This window comes from Onychostoma macrolepis, chromosome 20 (genome assembly GCF_012432095.1).
Source record: "Onychostoma macrolepis isolate SWU-2019 chromosome 20, ASM1243209v1, whole genome shotgun sequence".
Classification (NCBI taxonomy): Eukaryota; Metazoa; Chordata; class Actinopteri; order Cypriniformes; family Cyprinidae; genus Onychostoma; species Onychostoma macrolepis.
The window spans coordinates 5,723,589-5,744,586 of NC_081174.1; the positions used below are offsets into that span (position 1 = coordinate 5,723,589).

The following is a 20,998-nucleotide window of genomic DNA, read 5'->3' on the forward strand; positions in this document are numbered from 1 at the left end:
ACTATGTAAATATCACTGAAATCCGCTAATAGAAAATATATTTTAATTTGTAGACTCACAAATTTTCCCAACACTGCTGAAAACTGCAGTGTTTGCCTACTTATAGGCAGTATGGCAAAAAAAAAAACACGTGAAACAGTGGAAATACTTCCTACTGTATGATGTATAAAAATAGTTTTTAAAAAGCATTAAAATAGCTTACGGTGCAGCTACGCTATGAGGAATAAAAATATTAAATGTAATTTAATGAAGAAATGTTTCTAAAAGTTCGTGACAATGTTATTGTAAAGTATATGTAAGATTTTTAGCTGGTTGCTGCCCCTTTAAATAAAATTCTTTCGAAACAGGTTAGAAAAACAAAACGCGGGTCAACGAGCGTCAGCGAGGGATGCGTCATGGCGTCACTTCCCGTACCAATTGGCAGTTGCTGTTGCCGGAGCGCCATGTTGGTTCAAACAAAAGATACAACTTCATTGCCTTCATAACAGGCTGGAACGCAATGGCGGAATATAACCTGCTTCTCAGCTTCTCATAAGCCGGAGATTTTCATAATGCCTTTGTAAGTATCTCGTCGGAGTCTGAAGACGAGCGTGATCCAAGCAAACGCGAGGTCCTGGGCCTTATGTCACGAATCGGTCGCAAACTCGACACGTTTATCAAAGCATTTAATAGTGCTGTTTAGTTGTTTAACTAGTTTACGTTGCATTCGTTTTGAAATTAAACTTGTCAGTATGCGTTAGGTAATGAGAGAAAATGATCAACAGACGTAGAAATCGGGCTTATAGCAAGCACGCTGGTTTGTATTTAAGTTAGGGGCTTTAAATGTATATTATTCAGTGGTTGCTGAACTTTGTTCAGATATGTAGTCCACTTATAACGTTGGATGTAGTTTATTGATTTCATACTAATACCCTTCAAAGGGGCGTTCACACAAGACGCGTTGTAGCGGACTAAACAACTAACGTTAGTCGAAGCGCAGCCGAACGGAACAGAAGCGTTTATAAAAGCTCAACTATTATGATATGGCGATTGCGCGCGACCCTAAGAAAAACAGCCAGGCGTGACACACAATCAACAGAAACAATTAAAACATGACGCTTAAAGTGTGAACGCCCCAAAGACAACGGTTTTATGCGCAATAAATGCGGTCTTTATGCAAAATATTTGTCATACTGTGAGCTGTTCACTTAGTACTTACGAAGTGGTCGTTTAAATGGAAATGTCTCCTCCACAAACTGAGTTTTGAATATAGAAATCAAAACAAATGGTTTTCTTTATTCTCTTGCAAAGTATTAAAGAATTAAAAGTATGTGTAAAGTTAGTTTCCTTATTTTAATTGACTTCTGTATTTTTTTTACATCATGGTTAGGTGTTTGGATGCTAAATTTTCATAACATTCCAGTAATTTATAATAAAAATAATTTTGAGCTCGATAGAGATGTGAACAGCTCCCGTGATCACATTCTATTACTACAGAATATGTTTCTGTTGAGTCTGACAATTCGTGTTTGACCTTTTCACAGTCCAATTACCAGTCAGGTGCAAACAGCCCAGCATACCCCAAAGCATTATGGGATCACATCTCCTATCAGCTTGGCACTACCTAAAGAAGCCGATCTGGTTCTCACACGGAAGCTGACCGAGACGCTCCGACCTTTCGGCGTCTTTGAGGAGGAGCTGGAGCTGCAGCGGAGGTAAATGAGATACTATTCACTTAATCACACATCTATGTGGTTTATGCATTTTGAGACTTAGATTGCGTTTGAGATCATCAGCTGGTTGGGGACTGTTACTTTTAATGAACATGCACAGAGTTCATCAAATCCATTTTCTTGGGTTTTCCCACCAAATTGATGTCACTTCCCAGAGGATTATGTCACTTAAGCATTGATTAGTGACTAAGCGTTGATTCATCAACAGTGAACTGACTTTAACTGAAAAATGCATAATGCATTATTGACAAACTATTTTCCTGTGTGACACTGTAAAGCTGCTTTGACACAATCTGTATTATATAAATAAAGGTGACTTGACTTGGCTTTTGTTAAAGAGATTAACTAAATCAAATAAAATTCTACAAATATTTGGCAATCGTAACGGCATTCCCAAGAAAGCATGATTTGTTTGAAACATTACAAAAATGACAAAATTAAGAAACAAATGGTATATTTTTTATTCTACCAGGTAATATTAGAAGTTACCACAGCACTCAGGAACCATAATGGCAACATGCACTGAAATCAAAGTAGTAAAATGATTTAGCACTGACTTCTATACTGCTGTTCAAAAGTTTGGGGTCAGTAATTTTAACATTTTATAAAAAAAAAAAAAACAAGGATACATTTTGCTCAAAAGTGACAGACATATTTTAGTGTTGCAGAAAATCTATTTGAAATAAATGCTGTTCTATTGAACTTTCATGAAATATTAAACATTCATCAAAAATGGATGTTAAAAATGAATCTCAAAATGTTATGCTTTCACAAAAATATTAAGCCGTATAACTGTTTTCAGCACTGATTAGAATACATTATTATCCTTGACGTGACACTGAAGACTGGAGTAATGGCTGCTTTAAAATTTTAAAAATCTGCTGAAACAGAAGGTTTTTTTTATACAAATTATTTAACTGTTGTGCTTGAAATAATATTTTGTTTTTAATGTATTTTTTATAAAATAAATGTGGCATTGATAAGCATAAGAGACTTATTTCTAAAATATTAAATGACCTTACTGGCCTTAAAATTTTGAAAGGTAGTGTATGTTCAGTTAAGATGAAATCTAATATAAATCCCTTTTTTTGTTTAATATATTATTCTGGACACACTTTTCCATAAATGTGTAAAGCATACTCTTGACCCTGCTTTAGTCTTTATCATATTGCTTTTGTTTAAAGATGTTTCTGTTGCCCACAGAATCCTAGTGCTTGGGAAGCTAAATACGTTGGTTAAGGTGTGGATCCGTGAAGTCAGTGAAGTTAAGGTATCTTATTGGCCTTTTAATTATTATATTCATGCATAAACCTGAATAACTGCTTACAGATAACTGTTATATATTTTCATATAATCGCAGAATATTCCAGCATCAGTGATTGATAGTGTTGGTGGAAAAATCTTCACGTTTGGATCCTACAGACTTGGAGTTCATACCAAGGGTACGTTTTATACACTAGTTCTAGATAGATTGATACGTGTACTTCACATAGTCTCTGTGTGTCTGCAATATCTCACTCACTAACCTAATTGTGTAGGTGCTGATATTGATGCTCTCTGCGTTGCGCCCCGTCATGTGGAGAGATCAGACTTCTTCTCCTCGTTCTATGAGAAATTAAAGGAGCAGGAGGAAGTCAAAGACCTGAGGGTATGCTGCTTTTTGGGAGTGGTGTACATATACAGTACAGTGTTTCCCATACATTGACTTATTTGTGGCGGACCTGCACGTTTAAAAATCAAAATCCGGCACGGGTGTTTTTATATCACTGTATTTCAGAAGGAAACCGACTGTCTTGAGAGAATTTTCTTGCATGTAATGCCTGATAAAACAGTGTTTGTGCTCCTGCTGGCAGAGAATGAATTTGCATATATATATATATATATATATATATATATATATATATATATATATATATATATATATATATATATATGTGTATAAGGGGCGGGGATGTCCACCACAAATAGAGTGTTAAGGCCAATATACTTGAAACAAAGTTCGTTTTTGTTCTTCGTTTGGGGGCAAAAAGAAGTTCGAAAAGACTGAGCGACGGTATACTATTTTCGAACATTCCAAAAAATTAGCTGCTGGATAATGTAGATTAATGTAAACATGTGTTGCGACGCTCGCGCATATGCCCTAATAACAACGATGCAACGATGGTGTATTTAGGTCTTTATTACACGTTTTTATATTTTATGTGGTGTCATGATTTGATAAAAACAAAGGTTTATTATTGTATGTTCTTTTGGCATTTCATTTATTGTATACGATTTAAATTCGCCTATTGAAAGAACAATAGCAGCAGCAGCAATATGGTGTAACATTTATTTGAAACACATGTATTTGGTGCTTGCTACCTTATATCTTTACTCTTTCCTTTCATTCTCTTCATGGCTTTGGAAAACTTGCATCTGATGTTTCTCTACGTCGCTTTTTGCATAACTACGGGTCCTTGACACCAAGCTTCGTTGCAATTTCTTTCTAGGAATTAAATGCTTTCTCTGAATCTTTAAAGGGGTCATCGGATGCCCATTTTTCACAAGTTGATATGATTCTTTAGGGTCTTAATGAAAAGTCTATAACATACTTTGGTTAAAATTTCTCAATGGTAGTGTAAAAAACACCTTCTTTACCCTGCCAAAATCAGCTCTGTTTTCAGAACGCTGATCTAGTTCATGTTGCTTTAAATACTCGTGAGCTCTGCTGACTCCGCCCCTCTCTTCCGTGGAGTGACGAGCAGACCATAGATGTGTATATTCTCTATTCGACCGCTCCAGATATGTTGATGTGTCAGCCATCTTGCATTCACCATAATAATCAATGAATGTTCAAAGATATACAAGCGTAAAACTTGCTGTTGTAGACGCACACAGTCAATGCGCTCAAAGATTCACGACCGTTCCAAAAATGGCGGATGGCTTGCGTATCACGGCCCATAGAAACAGTCGATAATGAGGCATCTAGGTATATATATCTATAGAGCATACTAAACTTCAGCCGCGAAACTGGCTAACTAGTACATTATTAGGAAAGGATCAAGCTGGATCACGAATGATTCGGGCTAACGTAGACGCATTTAGGCAGATCGGGGAACGGTGCATTCCCTAAAAGCGAAAGTAACGTTAATCTTCTGCGTCTTCAGTGGCTCAGGTGTCGGGAGTAAATGACGACTGCTATATTCATTAATACATCCAACAACAAAACGCCTCAATCGCTTAATCGGAGACATCTTGTCTTCCCCTGTAACGGAGGCAGACAGCTCTCAGCTCACTCAGGGCGGGTCTAAGGTAAGACGGCCTTGTCAATCAACTATCATGGGAGGGCTTGTACAGAACTACATCATTCTGACAGGAATCTCAGAACAGCCTGATTTGAGAGAGGGGATTTTAAAACAGGGATTTAAAAAAAAAAAAACTACTGGGTGGATTTTTATCATTATAGGATGGATGTGTGTACACACTTCCAACACACATTTATGTTCAAACAACTTGTAAAGTGAATTTTGCATCCGATGACTCCTTTTAAAGTCTCCCTGCGAGCGACCGTACAGGTGTGGATATATTTGTGGTAGCTCAGCTATTCGACACAGTGTATTTATGTTGCTAGTGACTTGGAGATGTTGTTCTCCTGCCTGACCTTTGTTGAATGAGAAACGAACTGGGGGGGAAAAAATCGCACGTCAAAGAAGGTGGAGTTCCAGAACACACCCACCGATTGCATAATCGCCACAGACCAATGGTAGCTCAAAGGTGTTTAGGGGCCAAAACGAACTTCCCCAGAAAGTTCACTTTGGTGAGCTGTTTCGAACTGCCGAAACAAACTCAAAAGAACTTCATTTCGGCCTGATTTTGTTCAAAATGACGTCATAACAGTTCGTTCTTCGATTTCGTTTTAAGTATATTAAGGCTTAAGGCTGTGGGAAACACTGCAGTATACATCTTCCCTGCAATATCTGTTAGGCTTAATGATTAATTTTTGCTTTTGACTTCTAGGCGGTGGAGGAAGCGTTTGTACCAGTGATAAAGCTGTCTTTTGATGGCATTGAGGTATCTTTTGTTTTGTTTTTTATATGCTTACATATAAAGGAATAGTTCATGCCAAAATTGTTATCCCCCAAATGTTGTTTTAAGTATGATCTTTTTTGTAATATGTTGATTGTAGATTGACATACTATTTGCCCGACTGGCATTACAAGCCATTCCAGAGAACCTGGATTTGCGAGGTGATGGCTTACTAAAGAACCTTGACATTCGCTGCATCCGGAGTTTGAATGGTAATTGGTCATAATTGATGAATTTTGTTGGGGCTGATGGTATTGACATTTTCAGAATTGATTCTGATTCACAAGATCTCAATTTTGATTCAATTTGTTTGGATATATATCATGTCAGTTTATCTAAAGAAGAACAATCTCTCAACAAATCTGTAAACTACAGGGAACCCTGTCAGTTGGTACATTACTTTATTTTAAAGGGTAATTAAAGAGTCCAACTAATTCTATTGCTGTTTAAGTTGCATACAGTTTTAAATTGCTCAAAAGGCAGTTTTTAATAAACTTTAGTGATGTAATTGTTTCTACCCCAATTCATTGTTGAAATACAAACATTTAAATGATATGTAGTAATTGTTTTCATGACAGATGAATTTTAACATGCAATATATGAGAGGTCCTTTACAGGTTAAAGGGGGCATAACACACAGTTTCACCCAATCTCATGTTAATCTTGAGTTCCTATAGAGTAGTACTGCATCCTTTATATCTCCAAAAAGTCTTTAGTTTTATCATATTTATAATATGATACATACAGCTTCATGATTCTCTCCAAAAAAAGCCGAGCTCCTGGAAGCGTGCTGTGGGCGGAGCTAAAGAGTGACGAGCACTTGTGCCGATCGCCATCAAAACACAGACATTCTGAGACATGACCGAGACCTTTTATAGCTGGGACCGCTCCATCTTTCAGCATTAAATTATGTGCAAATCCAGCGTCAAACTGGCCTTGTTTATAAAACGTTCGTCAACAAACACACTTGAGAAACTCAGTTGCTGACCCGAAAAACAAACTGCATCCACTGTTTACATAACGCTAGGTTCTTCGGGAAGCTGAACAAGGTTATCTTTCCCTCTAAACTTCTTTAGAGACATTCTTCCCTAGTGAGTCCCGTACAGTGCAGCCGAATGAAGTGCGTTGATGGGCGCGCTCTCGCTCTGGTCGATGCGTGCATGGACGCGTTCTTCCGGGAGAAATGCCTATATAAGGAGTTCCACCGTCGTTTACGTCAGCAAGAGCCACAACCGAAAAAAAATCAGAAACTTGCACAAACCCGGAACTGAGACTTTTGGCACAGAAATGTTATACGTCCAAATTGTTTTTTGAAACTTTGTCCATGCTTAGCATGAGAATCCAACTCTTTAACGGTGGAAATAACTCTGAATGCATGAAACAGCATTGTACACCCCCTTTAAGAAGAAATGTAATTTTACAATGTAAGCTGGTGCATGTTTAACAATCTTTTTTTTTTTTTCTTGCTAACTAATGAGATATGAACATTGAATGGCTTTCCTGAGGTAAATGCAGTCTTGGATGATATTGTTTACAAGCTGATTTATTGATGTCTTTCCTCAGTTGAAACATTGAGCGATTTCACAAAACATGATAGATTTCAGTACGTTCAACTGTTTCTTTCAACACCGCCTGATGTTCATTCATGTTTATTTTGTGCTATAACTAATAGTAATGAGGAAGCGATGAGGATTGTATGCATTTTGCAAAAAAAATTGACAGTTTCAAAACTGAGACTTTTCCATGTCAAAAGTTGTAGTTCTCAAAGGTTATTGTGACTATTGGTTGGACTCTGCACTACAAGCAGAATTGGGTATAACGTGTTACTGTAATCTAATTACTAATTACTAGTTCCTGGTAACGCAGTAAAGTAATGAGTTACATTTTAAATGTATGTAATTTGAATACAGCGATAAAATGTCGATAAAATTACATTACGTAAGTTACAAATGCAGTGTTTAAAAAAAAAAAAAAAATCACATTTTGCAATTAATCAAATCATCGGAGAATGCGAGCTACAACAACATTTAGATGCATATTTCAAAATGTTGCACTCAACATATTTTAGTCTGGCTTTATAGTTTGGGAAAAGTTCAACAAGTGAATGTGTAGGCTACAAGTTTGTCACTTTAACACTAATAAAGTAAAAACAAATGACTCATCAGAATGAGATCAACCTCTGGATTAAACCGCATCTGCATCACAATTTGAGGCTTATTCCTCACAGCGCGTCGTCTTCCAAAAACGAAAAGTAGAAGAGATGAACTTGAATCTTTCTACAGAGGTGATGTGGGCATTTACATGTTGGTGCATCTCAAGCTTGTTTTCGTGTGGATGATTATCTTATAGCGTGCGATATGCGTGGGCATGATCACATTATAGGTGAGCTCAGGCAGGAAAGACTGTTGGTTTCATATGGATTATTTTATCAGAGAATATTTGTTTTCGACATGACTTGATTTAATAGACACCTCAAGCTTTCTTTAGATATACTGTATTTCACATGTCATCTTTGTTCATTTTAGTGACTCGTTTCGGGAAGATATTCACACAGACTGAGAATGCAGAAAGCTCACCCTATTTGTTTTCTTTATTTTACAAAACCATCAGGGTATACAAATAATAGGCCTACTTATGTATTTTTCAGTCAGTATTAAATTAATGAAAAAATTAATTAGTTTCTCTTTTGTAGTGTTTTTTTTTTTTTTAGGTTTGATAACTTGAAAAGTAAAGTAATTAGTAATCTGATTACTTTTTAAATGCAGTAATCAGTAATGTAATCACATTACAATTTTAAAGAAGTAATTAGTATTAGATGACGCTTTGCTTTGCTTTTCTTTTTTTTTTTTAAGTGACTTACCCAACACTGACTACAAGTAATGTTTAGTAAACCACGCATCAACAGAAAACAGCAGAGACCAAAAGATTGATCTTGGAATTTAAGAATCTGTATCAGTTCATCAAAATGATGGTTGATTAAAGTTGATTAATTGATATTGTCAACCCAGCCCCAAATTTTGTTTGCTTAAGTTTTCCCCTGGTAATCTTGATTTATGTACTTTTTTTAATTTTATTTAATTTTTTTCTTCAATCTGCTGACTTACAGGTTGCAGAGTTACTGATGAAATTCTTCACCTGGTGCCCAACATAGAGAATTTCAGACTGACTCTAAGAGCGGTCAAACTGTGGGCCAAACGTGAGTAGTTGCTTGTGTGTCAGCTTTGCATTGCACTCTGTTTGTGGAACATGTCACAGCAGTCTTATGTGAAAACAAACCCCACCGTGACCTTAAATGACCCGTTGTGTTTATGGGTATTAGTGCAGTCAATGAAAAGCAACACTGCACCATTGTGCCTCAGGAGATTCGGTTGGTTTGCATTTGCTGCCTAGCAACCAGTACATGCTCATGTTTGCACTTTATTGAAAAACATTCGATCCTTGATTTCCATTTGGCTTTTAGAAATGCTTAATTTGACCTTAGTCAGGATGTGAAATTGAAAAAAATGACAGGTCCATTCATTTATGGGGTTGATTCGGAGGTTTACAGAAATTAAGAAATAAATGACTATTTGAATCTCTTATAGGTCATAATATCTACTCAAATATCCTGGGTTTTCTGGGGGGCGTATCGTGGGCCATGTTGGTTGCAAGAACCTGCCAACTCTACCCCAATGCTGTGGCATCCACACTGGTCCATAAGTTCTTCTTGGTTTTCTCAAAGTGGTGAGTTTTTCAAACTGCCCTCGGCTCCACTGGTTTGAAGTCAATGAGATAACACAGAATATGAATACAAACTTTTGGTCTTTGTTTTCGGAGACCCATTCTCTTTAGATTCATTTATTCATTATTTTTCTTCCTGGCTGGTGTTTTCAGGGAATGGCCAAACCCAGTCCTTCTGAAGCAGCCTGAAGACTGTAATCTCAACCTCCCAGTCTGGGATCCCAGGGTACTTATTCATTGATTTATCTGACTGTTTATTTGTTTTGTGTTGTAAGGCTATGATATTGATATTTTTCGCAGTATTCAGTATTTTTATTGCCAACAAAATATTTAAACCAAAAAATCCATTGTTGCCAAGAAAATTATCTATTCAAATAATCTAGTTTATAAAATCAAGGCAAAGCAATGCATAAATATCTGTATAAATAACAATTTTCACCTATGTATAATTTAAGATCTATGTAGAGAGAATTTAAAACCTATGTAGAATTGGGAAAGTGACTTGTGGAAATGAATCAGACTTCCATTGACATTTCTGGTATTTGAGGTTACAAGATTATTAAAACAATTTAGTAAGTGATGAATCAAGCAATATCTTGAGAGCAACAATCATTAAGATTAAGAGACTATTAAAATGCCTTGATTACTTCCTTAAGTCTCAATATAGGTAATGAGTACAAAACTGACAGTCAGGAAATGTATTGAACTAATAAGAAGCACATTAAAATCATCAAAATATTCATGGTACTGGGGAATTTTATATGAAAATAATAATAAATATATTGTTAATGTTTACACATTTAGCATGTTTTTTTACTAAAAGGCACAACGATTTTCCTGTGCTGTCTCAGTTAGATTATTCACTTCAGGCTATGTGAATGAATTGGGATTTATTGCACTGCTAATGTTTTTTTCCTCCTAGGTAACCCCCAGTGACCGGTACCACCTCATGCCAATCATCACACCAGCTTACCCTCAACAAAACTCCACTTACAATGTGTCCGCCTCTACTCGGGCCATCATGGTGGAAGAGTTCAAGCGGGGTCAGTCTCATTTAAAGATCCCTAGAAATATTCTCATAGAATAATGAAAATAATAATTTCAAAAATGTCAACATTTTCTCACCCTCATGTCGTTTCAAACCTGCATGACTTACTTTCTGCAGTGTAACGCAAAATTAAACATTTTACATTGTTCACCTTGAACTCTTCAAGTCTGTGAAAGTGAATGGATACCTGGTCTGAAGTCCCAAAAAAATTACCATTAAAAAGCACCATGAATATTATGTACCACTTAAAGGGTTGCTCCACCCCAAAATCAAAATTTTGTCATTAATCACTTACCCCATGTTGTTCCAAACCCATAAAAGCTTTGTTCATCTTCGGAACCAATTTAAGATATTTTGGATGAAAACCGGGAGGCTTGTGACTGTCCCATTGACTGCCAAATAAATACCACTGTCTAGGCACAGAAAAATATGAAAGATATCGTCAGAATAGTCCATCTGCCATCAGTGGTTCAACCGTAATGTTATGAAGCTACAAACCACTGATGGCAGATGGACTGATGCAGTCAATGGGACAGTCACAAGCCTCCCGCTTTTCATCCAAAATACCTTAAATTGTGTTCCGAAGATGAACGAAGCTTTTACGGGTTTGGGACGACATGGGGGTAAGTGATTAATGACAAAATTTTCATTTTGGGCTGGAGTAACCCTTTAAGTCTATATTACGTAACTATATTTAAGTCTTCTGAAGCTTTGTTTGAGGAACAGACCAAAATTTAAATTGGCTGAAAATCCTCCCCTCTGCCAAAGCTCTTAAATCTAATTTCTGTTCAGGTACATTCAAATATGGATCTAGGTAGTGTATAAACTACTTTCATGGTGCTGTTTTATTTTTTCCTTTAAGTACAGTGTGCAACATCTCCTTTTGTGTTCCACTGATTAAAAACCAAGTCATGCAGCTTTGGAATAATTGAGTGGTACGTTTTAAGCTGAAAAGGCACTGATATTGCGCCGATATTACTTTTGTTTGACTCACATTTCAATTCTTAAACTCCTCACAGGTCTTGCAATCACGGATGAAATATTGCAGAATAAAGCAGATTGGTCCAAACTATTTGAAGCACCAAACTTCTTTCAGAAATACAAGTATGTATTAAGCTGCATATCCTGTTGGACACTCATGGTGAGATTTAATCATTTCAATAAAGATTTATTTCTCAAAACTGCACCCACACACATTTATAGCCCTTTCACAATTATTATTTTATGTAATCAGTGTCATCAGTTTGAAATAAAAGAATTTTGCTTACTATCAGTTTATGCGTATGGAGTACAACACAATGGCTTTTATGGCACTTCAACATTTTTGACAATTAAAATGTGTAAAAATTACAATTGTAGAGCATGCCTGAAATGTAAGCAACTTTTTTTTAGAGATGGTTAAATTTATATTTTTAAAAGGTAGGTATTTAAGTTTAAAATGCTTTTCTATTTAAAAAAAAAAAAAAAAAAAGAGAGAAAGGTTTTACTGGTTTTCTTGTGCTATATTAATTTGTATACAATTCAAAAATAAAATGTTTTAGTTCACAATTTGTACAATGTATTTCTTGTTAGTCTGTGTTTTCATAGTGTTTCTAATTTTATTTTGTTTTTAATTTCCGTCAATGTTTAGCTTTTAGTCTGTCTGTGTTTGTTTTGTTAATTTTTTTTAATTAGTGTGGTGTGAAGTTCATCATAATGGCTTGAAGTCAATATTTCAGTCAAAAGAAACAAAATTCTAACTAAAGAAATAAGGCTTTTGGATATTTTTAATGGTTAACGGAGGTCTAAAGCCACACGTTGCTTTGTTTTTCCAGTCAAGTTTTTTTGTTAGTGGGGGTTTTTAACCAATTTTAGCTCATTTGAACCTTTCTGAAAACCCTTCACTGAACGACACAATCTTCTCACCCCACATGAGGATGCAGCGACTGTATACAGGTCATTGTGGTGCTCAAAATTCACAATCACCATTATTTCTTCCTTAAAGACAATATAGCAATTAGCTGGTTTCAAAGAAGAGATTAAATATGATTGATTTGCAGTATTGCATTCTGTTCTGTCTGAGACGAGCCCCTAATGTGTAATCAGAGTGGGAAAAATGTTCAAAGTGTTGCTTTGCAGAAAAATACAAAGAATCCATCCACAAAGGATAAAATGTTAACATTTTAATCTAACGTTGTTAACTTTAAAATTGCAAAATACAGATATATATATATATCTATTTATTTGAAATATGAGAGGATATTCCACAGAAAATCATATATTTTTGAAACAATATAATGCTGAAAGTTTGTACATATGACCATCTATTCAAATAAAAATGTAACCTGCATTGAGTCACTTTTATAGGACAAAGATAAGCGGTTTTGCTTCAAATAAATGTATTTTGTGAATTTTTAGTAGGAAACGAGATGGGCTAGTTCACCCAAAAATGAAAATCTTCTCATGTACTTGCCCTCGAGTTGTTTCAAACCTGTATGAGTTTCTCTCTTCTGTTGAACACAAAAGAAGATCTTTTGAAGAATGTTGGTAAAACCAAACAGTTGCTGGTAGCCATTGACTTCCATAGTATGGGGAAAAATACTACAGACGTCAGTGGCTACAAGCATTTTTCATGTTTTATAAGAGATTAAAGAAACTTATAGAGGTTTGGACAACTCGAGGGGTGAGTAAATGACAGTTGTCATTTTTGGGTGAACTATCCCTTTAAGAACATTATTTCTCAGCTTGGTTGATATAAGTGATCAGCATTTCGATCTTTTCTTGTTTCTGATCTACTGTAAAAGATACTGTTGAAGTTGTTAACATGTTATAGTGTGTTCTTGGCTGGATATGAGTGATCCCTGCTGTGTTGAGTGAAGATATGTTTGTCTTTGGAGAGAAGTGTATCGGGGGCGGGGCGGCCCTGTAGCTTTTGCCGGGTTTGGTTGAACAACTCAACGTCTAAAGGATGTAATGGCATTGTTCTGTCTTTTATGTCCCAAGGCATTATATAGTGTTGCTAGCAAGTGCACAGGCAGAGAAGCAGCACTTGGAGTGGTGAGTACAGCACTGTCACACGCTTTATCGGACCGATGTTCTGCTCATGTCCCCTGCATCTGTTTAAATATGTTGTGGACTAGGACTAAATATGCTGTTTGTCTTACAGGGTGGGCCTCGTGGAATCCAAGATCCGAATCCTGGTGGGAAACCTGGAGAAGAATGAGTTTATCACACTCGCTCATGTGAATCCACAGTCATTCCCAGGACCAAAAGAGGGAACTGACAAGTGAGTTTCAGATGCTTTTGTCCTTTCTTTTATTGAACTTTATCAAAGGCCTGAAACCGACCTAAGAAAGGAAGAGATGGCAATAGGAAGAGTCTTTACTCGCTCTTTCCTTTTGTGTACAAACAGGGAGGAGTTCAGCACAATGTGGGTAATAGGTATTGTGTTCAAAAAAATGGAGGGATCAGAAAATCTTAACGTGGACCTGACGTTTGACATCCAGACCTTCACAGACACGGGTATGATTTGGTTTATCTTGGCAAGAGAACACACAGGAAGTGTTGGCATTGCTTTTGTTCTCTGGATGTTTGCTAGTGTTGTGCTGTGATTAAACTGCTCTCAGTAATCAACATGTGTTCTCTGAATGGCTGTAGTTTACCGGCAGGCAATCTCTAGTAAAATGTTTGAGCAAGATATGAAAATCACAGCCATGCATGTGAAGAGGAAACAACTACAACAACTACTGCCCAAAATCGCCATTCAGAGGAGCAAGAGAAAGGCAAGCATTCATCTGTTACATCGTTTAAAAATGTAGAACAAAAAATGCATGTGCCAAGTTCTTAGAAATTGTGAATTTTAAATTTTTTTTAAAGATGAGATTTCAAGTAATAAATTGTTTTCAAGCTGTATAGATAATGTCTTGCAAATTATTTAAAACAAAAAATAAGGTAAATTTTTTTTTCTCCTCTGATCATAAATAATGCTGTAGTCTAAAGTTTTGTCATCTGACATCCTGAAATTTATTGACCTTGACACAAACCGTTGAAGGTGTGCACGGTCCTCTTAATGATATCTTTTGAAGTTTTACAGTTTTTAGCTTCTTGCACGTTTCGTGACTTTGATTTAGTGGACCAAGCCTCATTGCCTGTTTTTTTAAATATTAAATACTATTAAAATTTTATGCTAGATTTTTAACTCTAGGAATTTAAGCATTTTAGATCAGTGGTTCCTAACCTTTTTGACTCAAACACAATATTTGAAAGGCCTCCCATATTTGCTATATAGATATTTCTTCTGTTGTTTTATGATAGTCTGCTTGTTTCTAAACTTTTTGATATTTGTTGATTATTTAATTAACCACGTTTCATTGTTTGATAGAATATTCTCTATGTCCTTAAAACAAACAAACAAAAAAGAGTGGTTATTGATGGAAAAATTATCTGTTCATATGAATTTTTGTTTTTAGCATTTTATTGTTTTCTTAATATTTAAATACTTTCTGTGGCTCAGTTTAGGACCAATGCTTTTATTTTTATTTTTTTACCTTTTTAATTTTAAATACATTGAGTTGACAAAGTTTTGTTATTTAGACATATCGTCATTGTAGTGACTAGTCATGTAGATGAGACCTTTCTCACTCAGTAGTGACGTACTAATGGTTTTTGTCTTGTTTTTGTCTCTGTTTTCCTGTAGCTTTCATCTGATGGTCTTCGTGCGATGAATGATGGCAGTCTCGACCTATCAGTTGACAGTGACAACAGCATGTCAGTGCCGTCCCCCACAGGCCCTTCGGCTGCCAAGGTCGCCCGTGCCTCCAGCCCTCAGGGGTAAAACATCAAACCATTTTCACCTGGTCACCTGTTGCCCTAACGTCATTTGTCTGACTTTCTGTAACTTATATCTTTTGGGAATACCAGTATACATGCCTTTTTCTTCCTTTTTATTCCTCCTCTCCTGTCTCTCTGACTGTAGCTTCACTGGGACTGCCACAAACACCTCAGATTTGCAGGACAAAACGGACACTTCAAAAGGAAGCACGCTCCTGGCAGGTGGTATGTCTACTGGGGTTATAAAGTCACTTTAAAGTAGATATTTTTATTTTGAATGAGAATTTTCATCATCTCTTACCTCATCGTTCCAAACCTATATGACTTTCTGTTCCTCAGAAGACAAAAAGATATGTTTTGAAGGCGGTTGATGCTGCTTTTTCCCGAAATAATTATTTTATAATTAAAGAGATTATCCAGATCTCTTTTTTCCTTCATATTACTTCAACCGTATTTTCTTACGACAGAGGTCAAACCCGGTCTGACATTGCAAATGAAAAGTGACTTAAATGTCACAATGGAAAAGAACAGCATGAACATTCTTCAAAATCTTTCCTTTTGTGTTATATGGGTTTGGAACAACATGAGGGTGAGTGAATTATGACAGACTTTTCGTTTTTTGGATTTAATAAATAATTTTAAAGTGTATTTAATTTGTGTTTATGTTTCTAGTGCTACTTGATGCTAATACTGATTTTGTTTTCTAATCATTGCAGTGGATGCCACTAAGCCAGATAACGTTGGGACTTCCATTCAGCATGACTCTGAGAAGAAAGCCAAAGTGGACAGTGTACAACAGAGCCCTCATCCCAGTCCATGTTTATCTGTTGGCCCTGCCATAAAAAGACCCGCCTCACCCCTTGAGAATGAGCTGTCCAAGAAAGCCAAAGTAGAGGAGGTAAGTCAACACACTCATGTCGAATGTTGTTGTTTTTTTTAAGTTTTTTTTTCAGCATTGTGTTAATTTTGTATTCTACACGTTACTCAATCCAATCATTAACGTTACATATAAATTGTGGATAGTGTCTAAAAAGTGTAATTAAATCCTACTCTTCCAGCTCTCAACCCCAGAAGCAAAGTCCTCAGATGAAACTGATGGCCATGTAGCTGTGGATCCAGCGGTAATGGCTAATTGTTCTTACCTTTTGTTGCAAAAGTGCCAAAATGTTTCTTCATTGCATCCATCCTCTGAACTCGAAGAGGCAGTAATCTTCATGTTGTTCATCGCTCAGTTTCAGTGTTTTTGTCATGATTGTTGCATTATTTGTTTTTTTTCAGCCAAGCACTGAAGTGATTCCTTCAGAGGGTGACTCTAAAACAGAGACAGAATTAACGGTAAACCAATGATGAAAAAGGGTATGCTAGTTACAATGATAAATGGAGGGAATATGTGAGAAGGCAAAATGCTGATGTTATTTCCTGTCGTTCTCAGGTGGTGGACACAGCAGAGGAGATACCGCCTGCCCAGGTAAGGACATGATCAATTGATTATTACACCGTAATCTTTATCCTATTCTGGCACAAGTCAATTTTCTGTTCTCAATGAAAGCTAACGAAACACCAGCCAAACAAAAATGTTTTAATCTCAATCGTTTTAATAAAATATCTTTATTTTAAGCCGCACAACTGTTTTGAACATTGATAATAATAAGAAATGTTTCATGAGCTGCAAATCAGCATATTAGAATGATTTCTGAAGGATCACGTGTGACTGGAGTTAAGGTCATTGCACACAGAGTCTGAAACTTTCGCACGTTGAAAAATAAATACGACCTCATGTTGTGACAATCACGTTTACACACTGCCTCCAAAACTTTTGTCCGTCATAAAAAAATTTTTGGGATCGGGTTCGATTTTCTGCGTTTTCGCATCCATAAGCATTTTGATAGGAAAGGATGGCGAAAGTGGAAAATCGCATACGAAAATTTAGGACTCAGTGTGCAATGATGCTGAAAATTCAGCTTTTAATTACATTTTAAAATGGTAATAATAGAAAAGTTACTTTAAATTGTGATCTCTCAATATGACTGTTTTTACTGTATTTGTGATTAAGTGCAGCCTTGGTTGGATTCATGGCTTTTCAAAAACAAAATATCTTAGACTAAATATTTGAGTAGTAGCTAATTATGATTCCAAGAACTTTTAACATTGACCTTTTTACTTTTTAAAAATTTTACTGATTACATTAATGTCTAAGGTGTTTGAAGGACTGATTTTAGGCTTTAATATATAATTGTGTATTAAGTTTATTCCAAATATCATTCATTTGATAACCAATGTTGTATTTGAAATAGTCTTTAGTAGAGCTGAATGGAAATTTCTATCACAATGGCCAATGAATACATGTATGGTGTCCATTACCTAGGATAAATGTATCTTCAGTTGTGGAAAGCAAAAAAATAAAATAAAATTTCACAAATGTAAAACTACATTGTTGCAAAGAGAAATCACTGTGATTGGTTTGTGTATTGTCTTATTGTTTATAATACATATTTTGAATAATTAAAAAAGAAAAAAAAAGTCAACCTCAAAACTAACTTTAAAAAAAAAATTGTGATAGCTGTTGGTTAAACAAATTAACTATGCAGGGAAGAGAGTGGCCTGCAACGTAAGTCTTAATGAGTTATTGCAGTCACAGCTTGTTCAAACAGAAACTTTTACCATAGAAGAGATGATTCATTAGTTTGTATCACTTGGTTAGGACACGCTCACGATTATTCCCATTCTTCTTATCAATCTGATGATCTATCTCGTTTATGTTCTGCAGAAAACTTCTAACACTGATCTGTCTGATGTCCCGATCCTCCCAGCCAACCCCATCCCTGTGGTCAAGAACTCTATCAAGCTGAGACTCAGCAGGTAGAACCGGCTCAATCTTTGGCCAGTCTCGTACTCAGGAGGTGAAAGTCCCTTCGTTTCCTGCCCATGTGCAACACGGCTCTCCACAAGGGGGCAGCTCTGTTCTTCCACAAACTTCCCTGTGCCCTCTCCCTCTCTCCCTCTCTCTCTCCCTCTCTCCCTACAATGCAAAAAAAAAAAGAGATGTCATACCCAAAAACCTCAATGTGGTTTAATGTGTTCGTGTGATTTGGTGCACATGCTTTGTAAATCTTATCACATCCTTCTATTTTGACCTGAAAGACAGTGACGCTTTATGCATTTTTTTTTTTTTTTTTTTTAACTTTGTTCTTTTTTCCTTTGTAAATCAGTAAAGAGGCATGTAATTATATTCCAGGGTACAGTTGGTCCATTGGAGACCAATCCACCATATTGTACAGAGCTGAAGGTGTAGATGAGCATCAAAGCATGCTCAGTAGGTGGAGATGCACTGAATCCGCGTGAACTAATGACAGTACTAATCTGACATGGAAAATGCACAGCAGAGGACATAGCTAGCTCATCCAGATGATTCTAGCTCACTAATGCAGCTGTAATTTAACCAAATCAGTTTCAGATTAGTGTAAACACCATCGTTTTGCTCCGCCGTCTTAGCAGGGCATTAATTATGGGTGTTATTAGGAGTGGAATAGCTCGTATTCCCAGCATGCTCTGATTCGTGCTCTGAGGAGACCAGTGCTGGCCGTTCATTTAGGATTGTTTTACCATGTGTGTGTGTATATATATGAATATATATATATATATATTCATTCATTAAAATAGAGACAACAATATTGAAACTTTTTTTATTTGCTTTGAACAGCTTAGTTTTCCTATTATATGCTGGGATTTTCCTAATGTGGAATCAAAGGTGCGTTTCGAATGACTATTGTGATTAAACATGGCAGGTCATCTTGTCGCTGTTGACACGATTTTGAGGATGTGGATGTGAAAATATAGATTGATTTTGAGTTTCAAACGAATGATGGTTTATTGGGGCAGGAGAGTGATTTTGTTCATTTTTGAAATCTGTACAAACTTTTCTTACTCTGTGTTTTGTGTTGCTGGTCTGTGTTGACTCTGTGGATTCGTGTAACGGTAAAGCTGCCGCCCCAGGAACACTGTCGTCACAGCACAGATTCACTCCTGTGAAACGCCTCCTATGGCCTTGCAATGTTCTTTCAGTTCTTTCATACGCTTATTTGTAAGGACAAGGTATTGTACTTTTTCACAAATAAAAGTCTACATTGTTGCAAAGAGAAATCACTGTGATTGGTTTATTTGAATCATCTCTTAATACATGTCATGTTAGAATAGAAAAGTGTCCTGTCCAAACTGTTGCTATAAAATCAGAAGCACACAATTCCCTAGAATATTATTATATGCTTGTCCATACAGTGTGTGTGTACATTTTAATTTAGCTGAAAGCCTATTAAATAGCCCAACTATACTTTAAATAGATATATTTTTAAAGACAATATAAAGACTTTAACCATATATTTTTGATAGTGCTTATCATATTCAATTTCCATAGCTAATATTTCAGATTAATATATCAGTGCCCTCGTAGGCATGGTGTGCGAATTTGGACAGTGAATCAGGCTATATAATATATCATTTAATTGCCAAAATTCACCTTGCATGCTTGACAAGAATTCATTTTGGACCCGGGTTTTCTCTCTACACAAATGACTGCACTTCAAAGGACCACTCTGTCAAGCTTCTTTAAGTTTGCGGACGACACTACAGTCATCAGCCTAATCAAGGACGGAGACGAGTCTGCTTACAGACAGGAGGTTGAGCAGCTGGCTGTCTGGTGCTGTCACAACAACCTGGAGCTCACCACGCTCAAAACAGTGGAGATGATCGTGGACTTCAGGAGAAACACCCCTGCTCTCCCCCCACTCACCATCATGAACAGCACTGTGACTGCAGTGGAGTCATTCAGATTCCTGGCCACCACTATCTCTCATTGTTAAAAAGTCCCAGCAGAGGCTGTATTTCCTCCTCCAGCTGAGGAAGTTCAACCTGCCACAGGAGCTGCTGAAACATCATTGAGTCTGTTCTGTGTTCTCGCTCTGGACCCATCACACCCAGCTCACTCTCTCTGCGCTACAGATCACTGAGCACCAAAACAGCCAGACACAAGAACAGTTTTTTCCCCCAGGCCACATCCCACCTGAACAACACATAACACCCCAGTACTGTACGTCTGTAAATAACTCATCAAACCTTCATCCGTACATAGGACACATTCACAGTTGTCTATGGACATTTTTCTTTTCTATATTTTTCTTTTTATTACTATTGTTATTTATAATTTATTGTCTATTCTCTTCATTATTAGTGTTTTTATTACCTTGATTATATGTTGTCTGCACTATGTTTGTACTTCTGAAGCTCCTTGGCAACACTTGGCAATGAAGCTCTTTCTCATTCTGGGTTTGTTGAATTAACTCTACCTTTTGTTGAAATGTTCAAACAAGTTTTTGGTCACAGATTTGGTCACATTTTTTGTCCTTGTTACAGTATAATTACACAAATAAGTACTGTACAACAGTAATTAGCAACATGTACTTACTATTTATTTAAAGGTTAGGATTTGTTGTAGTTTTATTTGCTTGTAATTATGCATAATTTACTGTTATTACCACAGTAAATGTAACAAGGACAAATTAAAATAAAGTAGTATTTAGTCCAGGTGTAGGTAATGACAAAAAAAAAAAAAGTGTTTTCTTCACTAAAATACTCTTTAAGTGGTTTGAAA

The 20,998-nt window shown here is 36.3% G+C and overlaps 1 protein-coding gene across 2 annotated transcripts; it reads left to right on the plus strand.

Moving 5' to 3' along the window:
- The first annotated feature begins 392 nt into the window (after window positions 1-392).
- papola (poly(A) polymerase alpha) lies at window positions 393-19,494 on the plus strand. Of its 2 annotated transcripts, none has more exons than XM_058756089.1 (23): window positions 393-559; window positions 1,524-1,694; window positions 2,916-2,982; window positions 3,073-3,154; window positions 3,251-3,360; window positions 5,709-5,762; window positions 5,878-5,989; window positions 8,884-8,973; window positions 9,362-9,500; window positions 9,651-9,723; window positions 10,420-10,540; window positions 11,565-11,649; window positions 13,528-13,581; window positions 13,691-13,810; window positions 13,937-14,046; window positions 14,182-14,306; window positions 15,221-15,354; window positions 15,500-15,576; window positions 16,071-16,252; window positions 16,413-16,475; window positions 16,633-16,689; window positions 16,787-16,822; window positions 18,122-19,494. In XM_058756089.1, the coding sequence occupies exons 1-23, from the start codon at window positions 552-554 to the stop codon at window positions 18,215-18,217; spliced, it is 2,166 nt and encodes a 721-aa protein (XP_058612072.1). In that variant the 5' UTR covers window positions 393-551; the 3' UTR covers window positions 18,218-19,494. The 2 variants fall into 2 exon arrangements, with proteins under 2 accessions (XP_058612072.1, XP_058612071.1); XM_058756088.1 differs by having other exon boundaries at window positions 394-559; window positions 15,500-15,579.
- Window positions 19,495-20,998: the final 1,504 nt, after the last annotated feature.

Bases quoted from the DNA above. Each gene is read 5' to 3' on its own strand.
- papola (XM_058756088.1), top strand. The intron at 14,307-15,220 runs GCAAGCATTCAT...GTTTTCCTGTAG, and splicing joins TTCAGAGGAGCAAGAGAAAG to CTTTCATCTGATGGTCTTCG. The intron at 16,253-16,412 runs GTAAGTCAACAC...CTACTCTTCCAG, and splicing joins AGAAAGCCAAAGTAGAGGAG to CTCTCAACCCCAGAAGCAAA.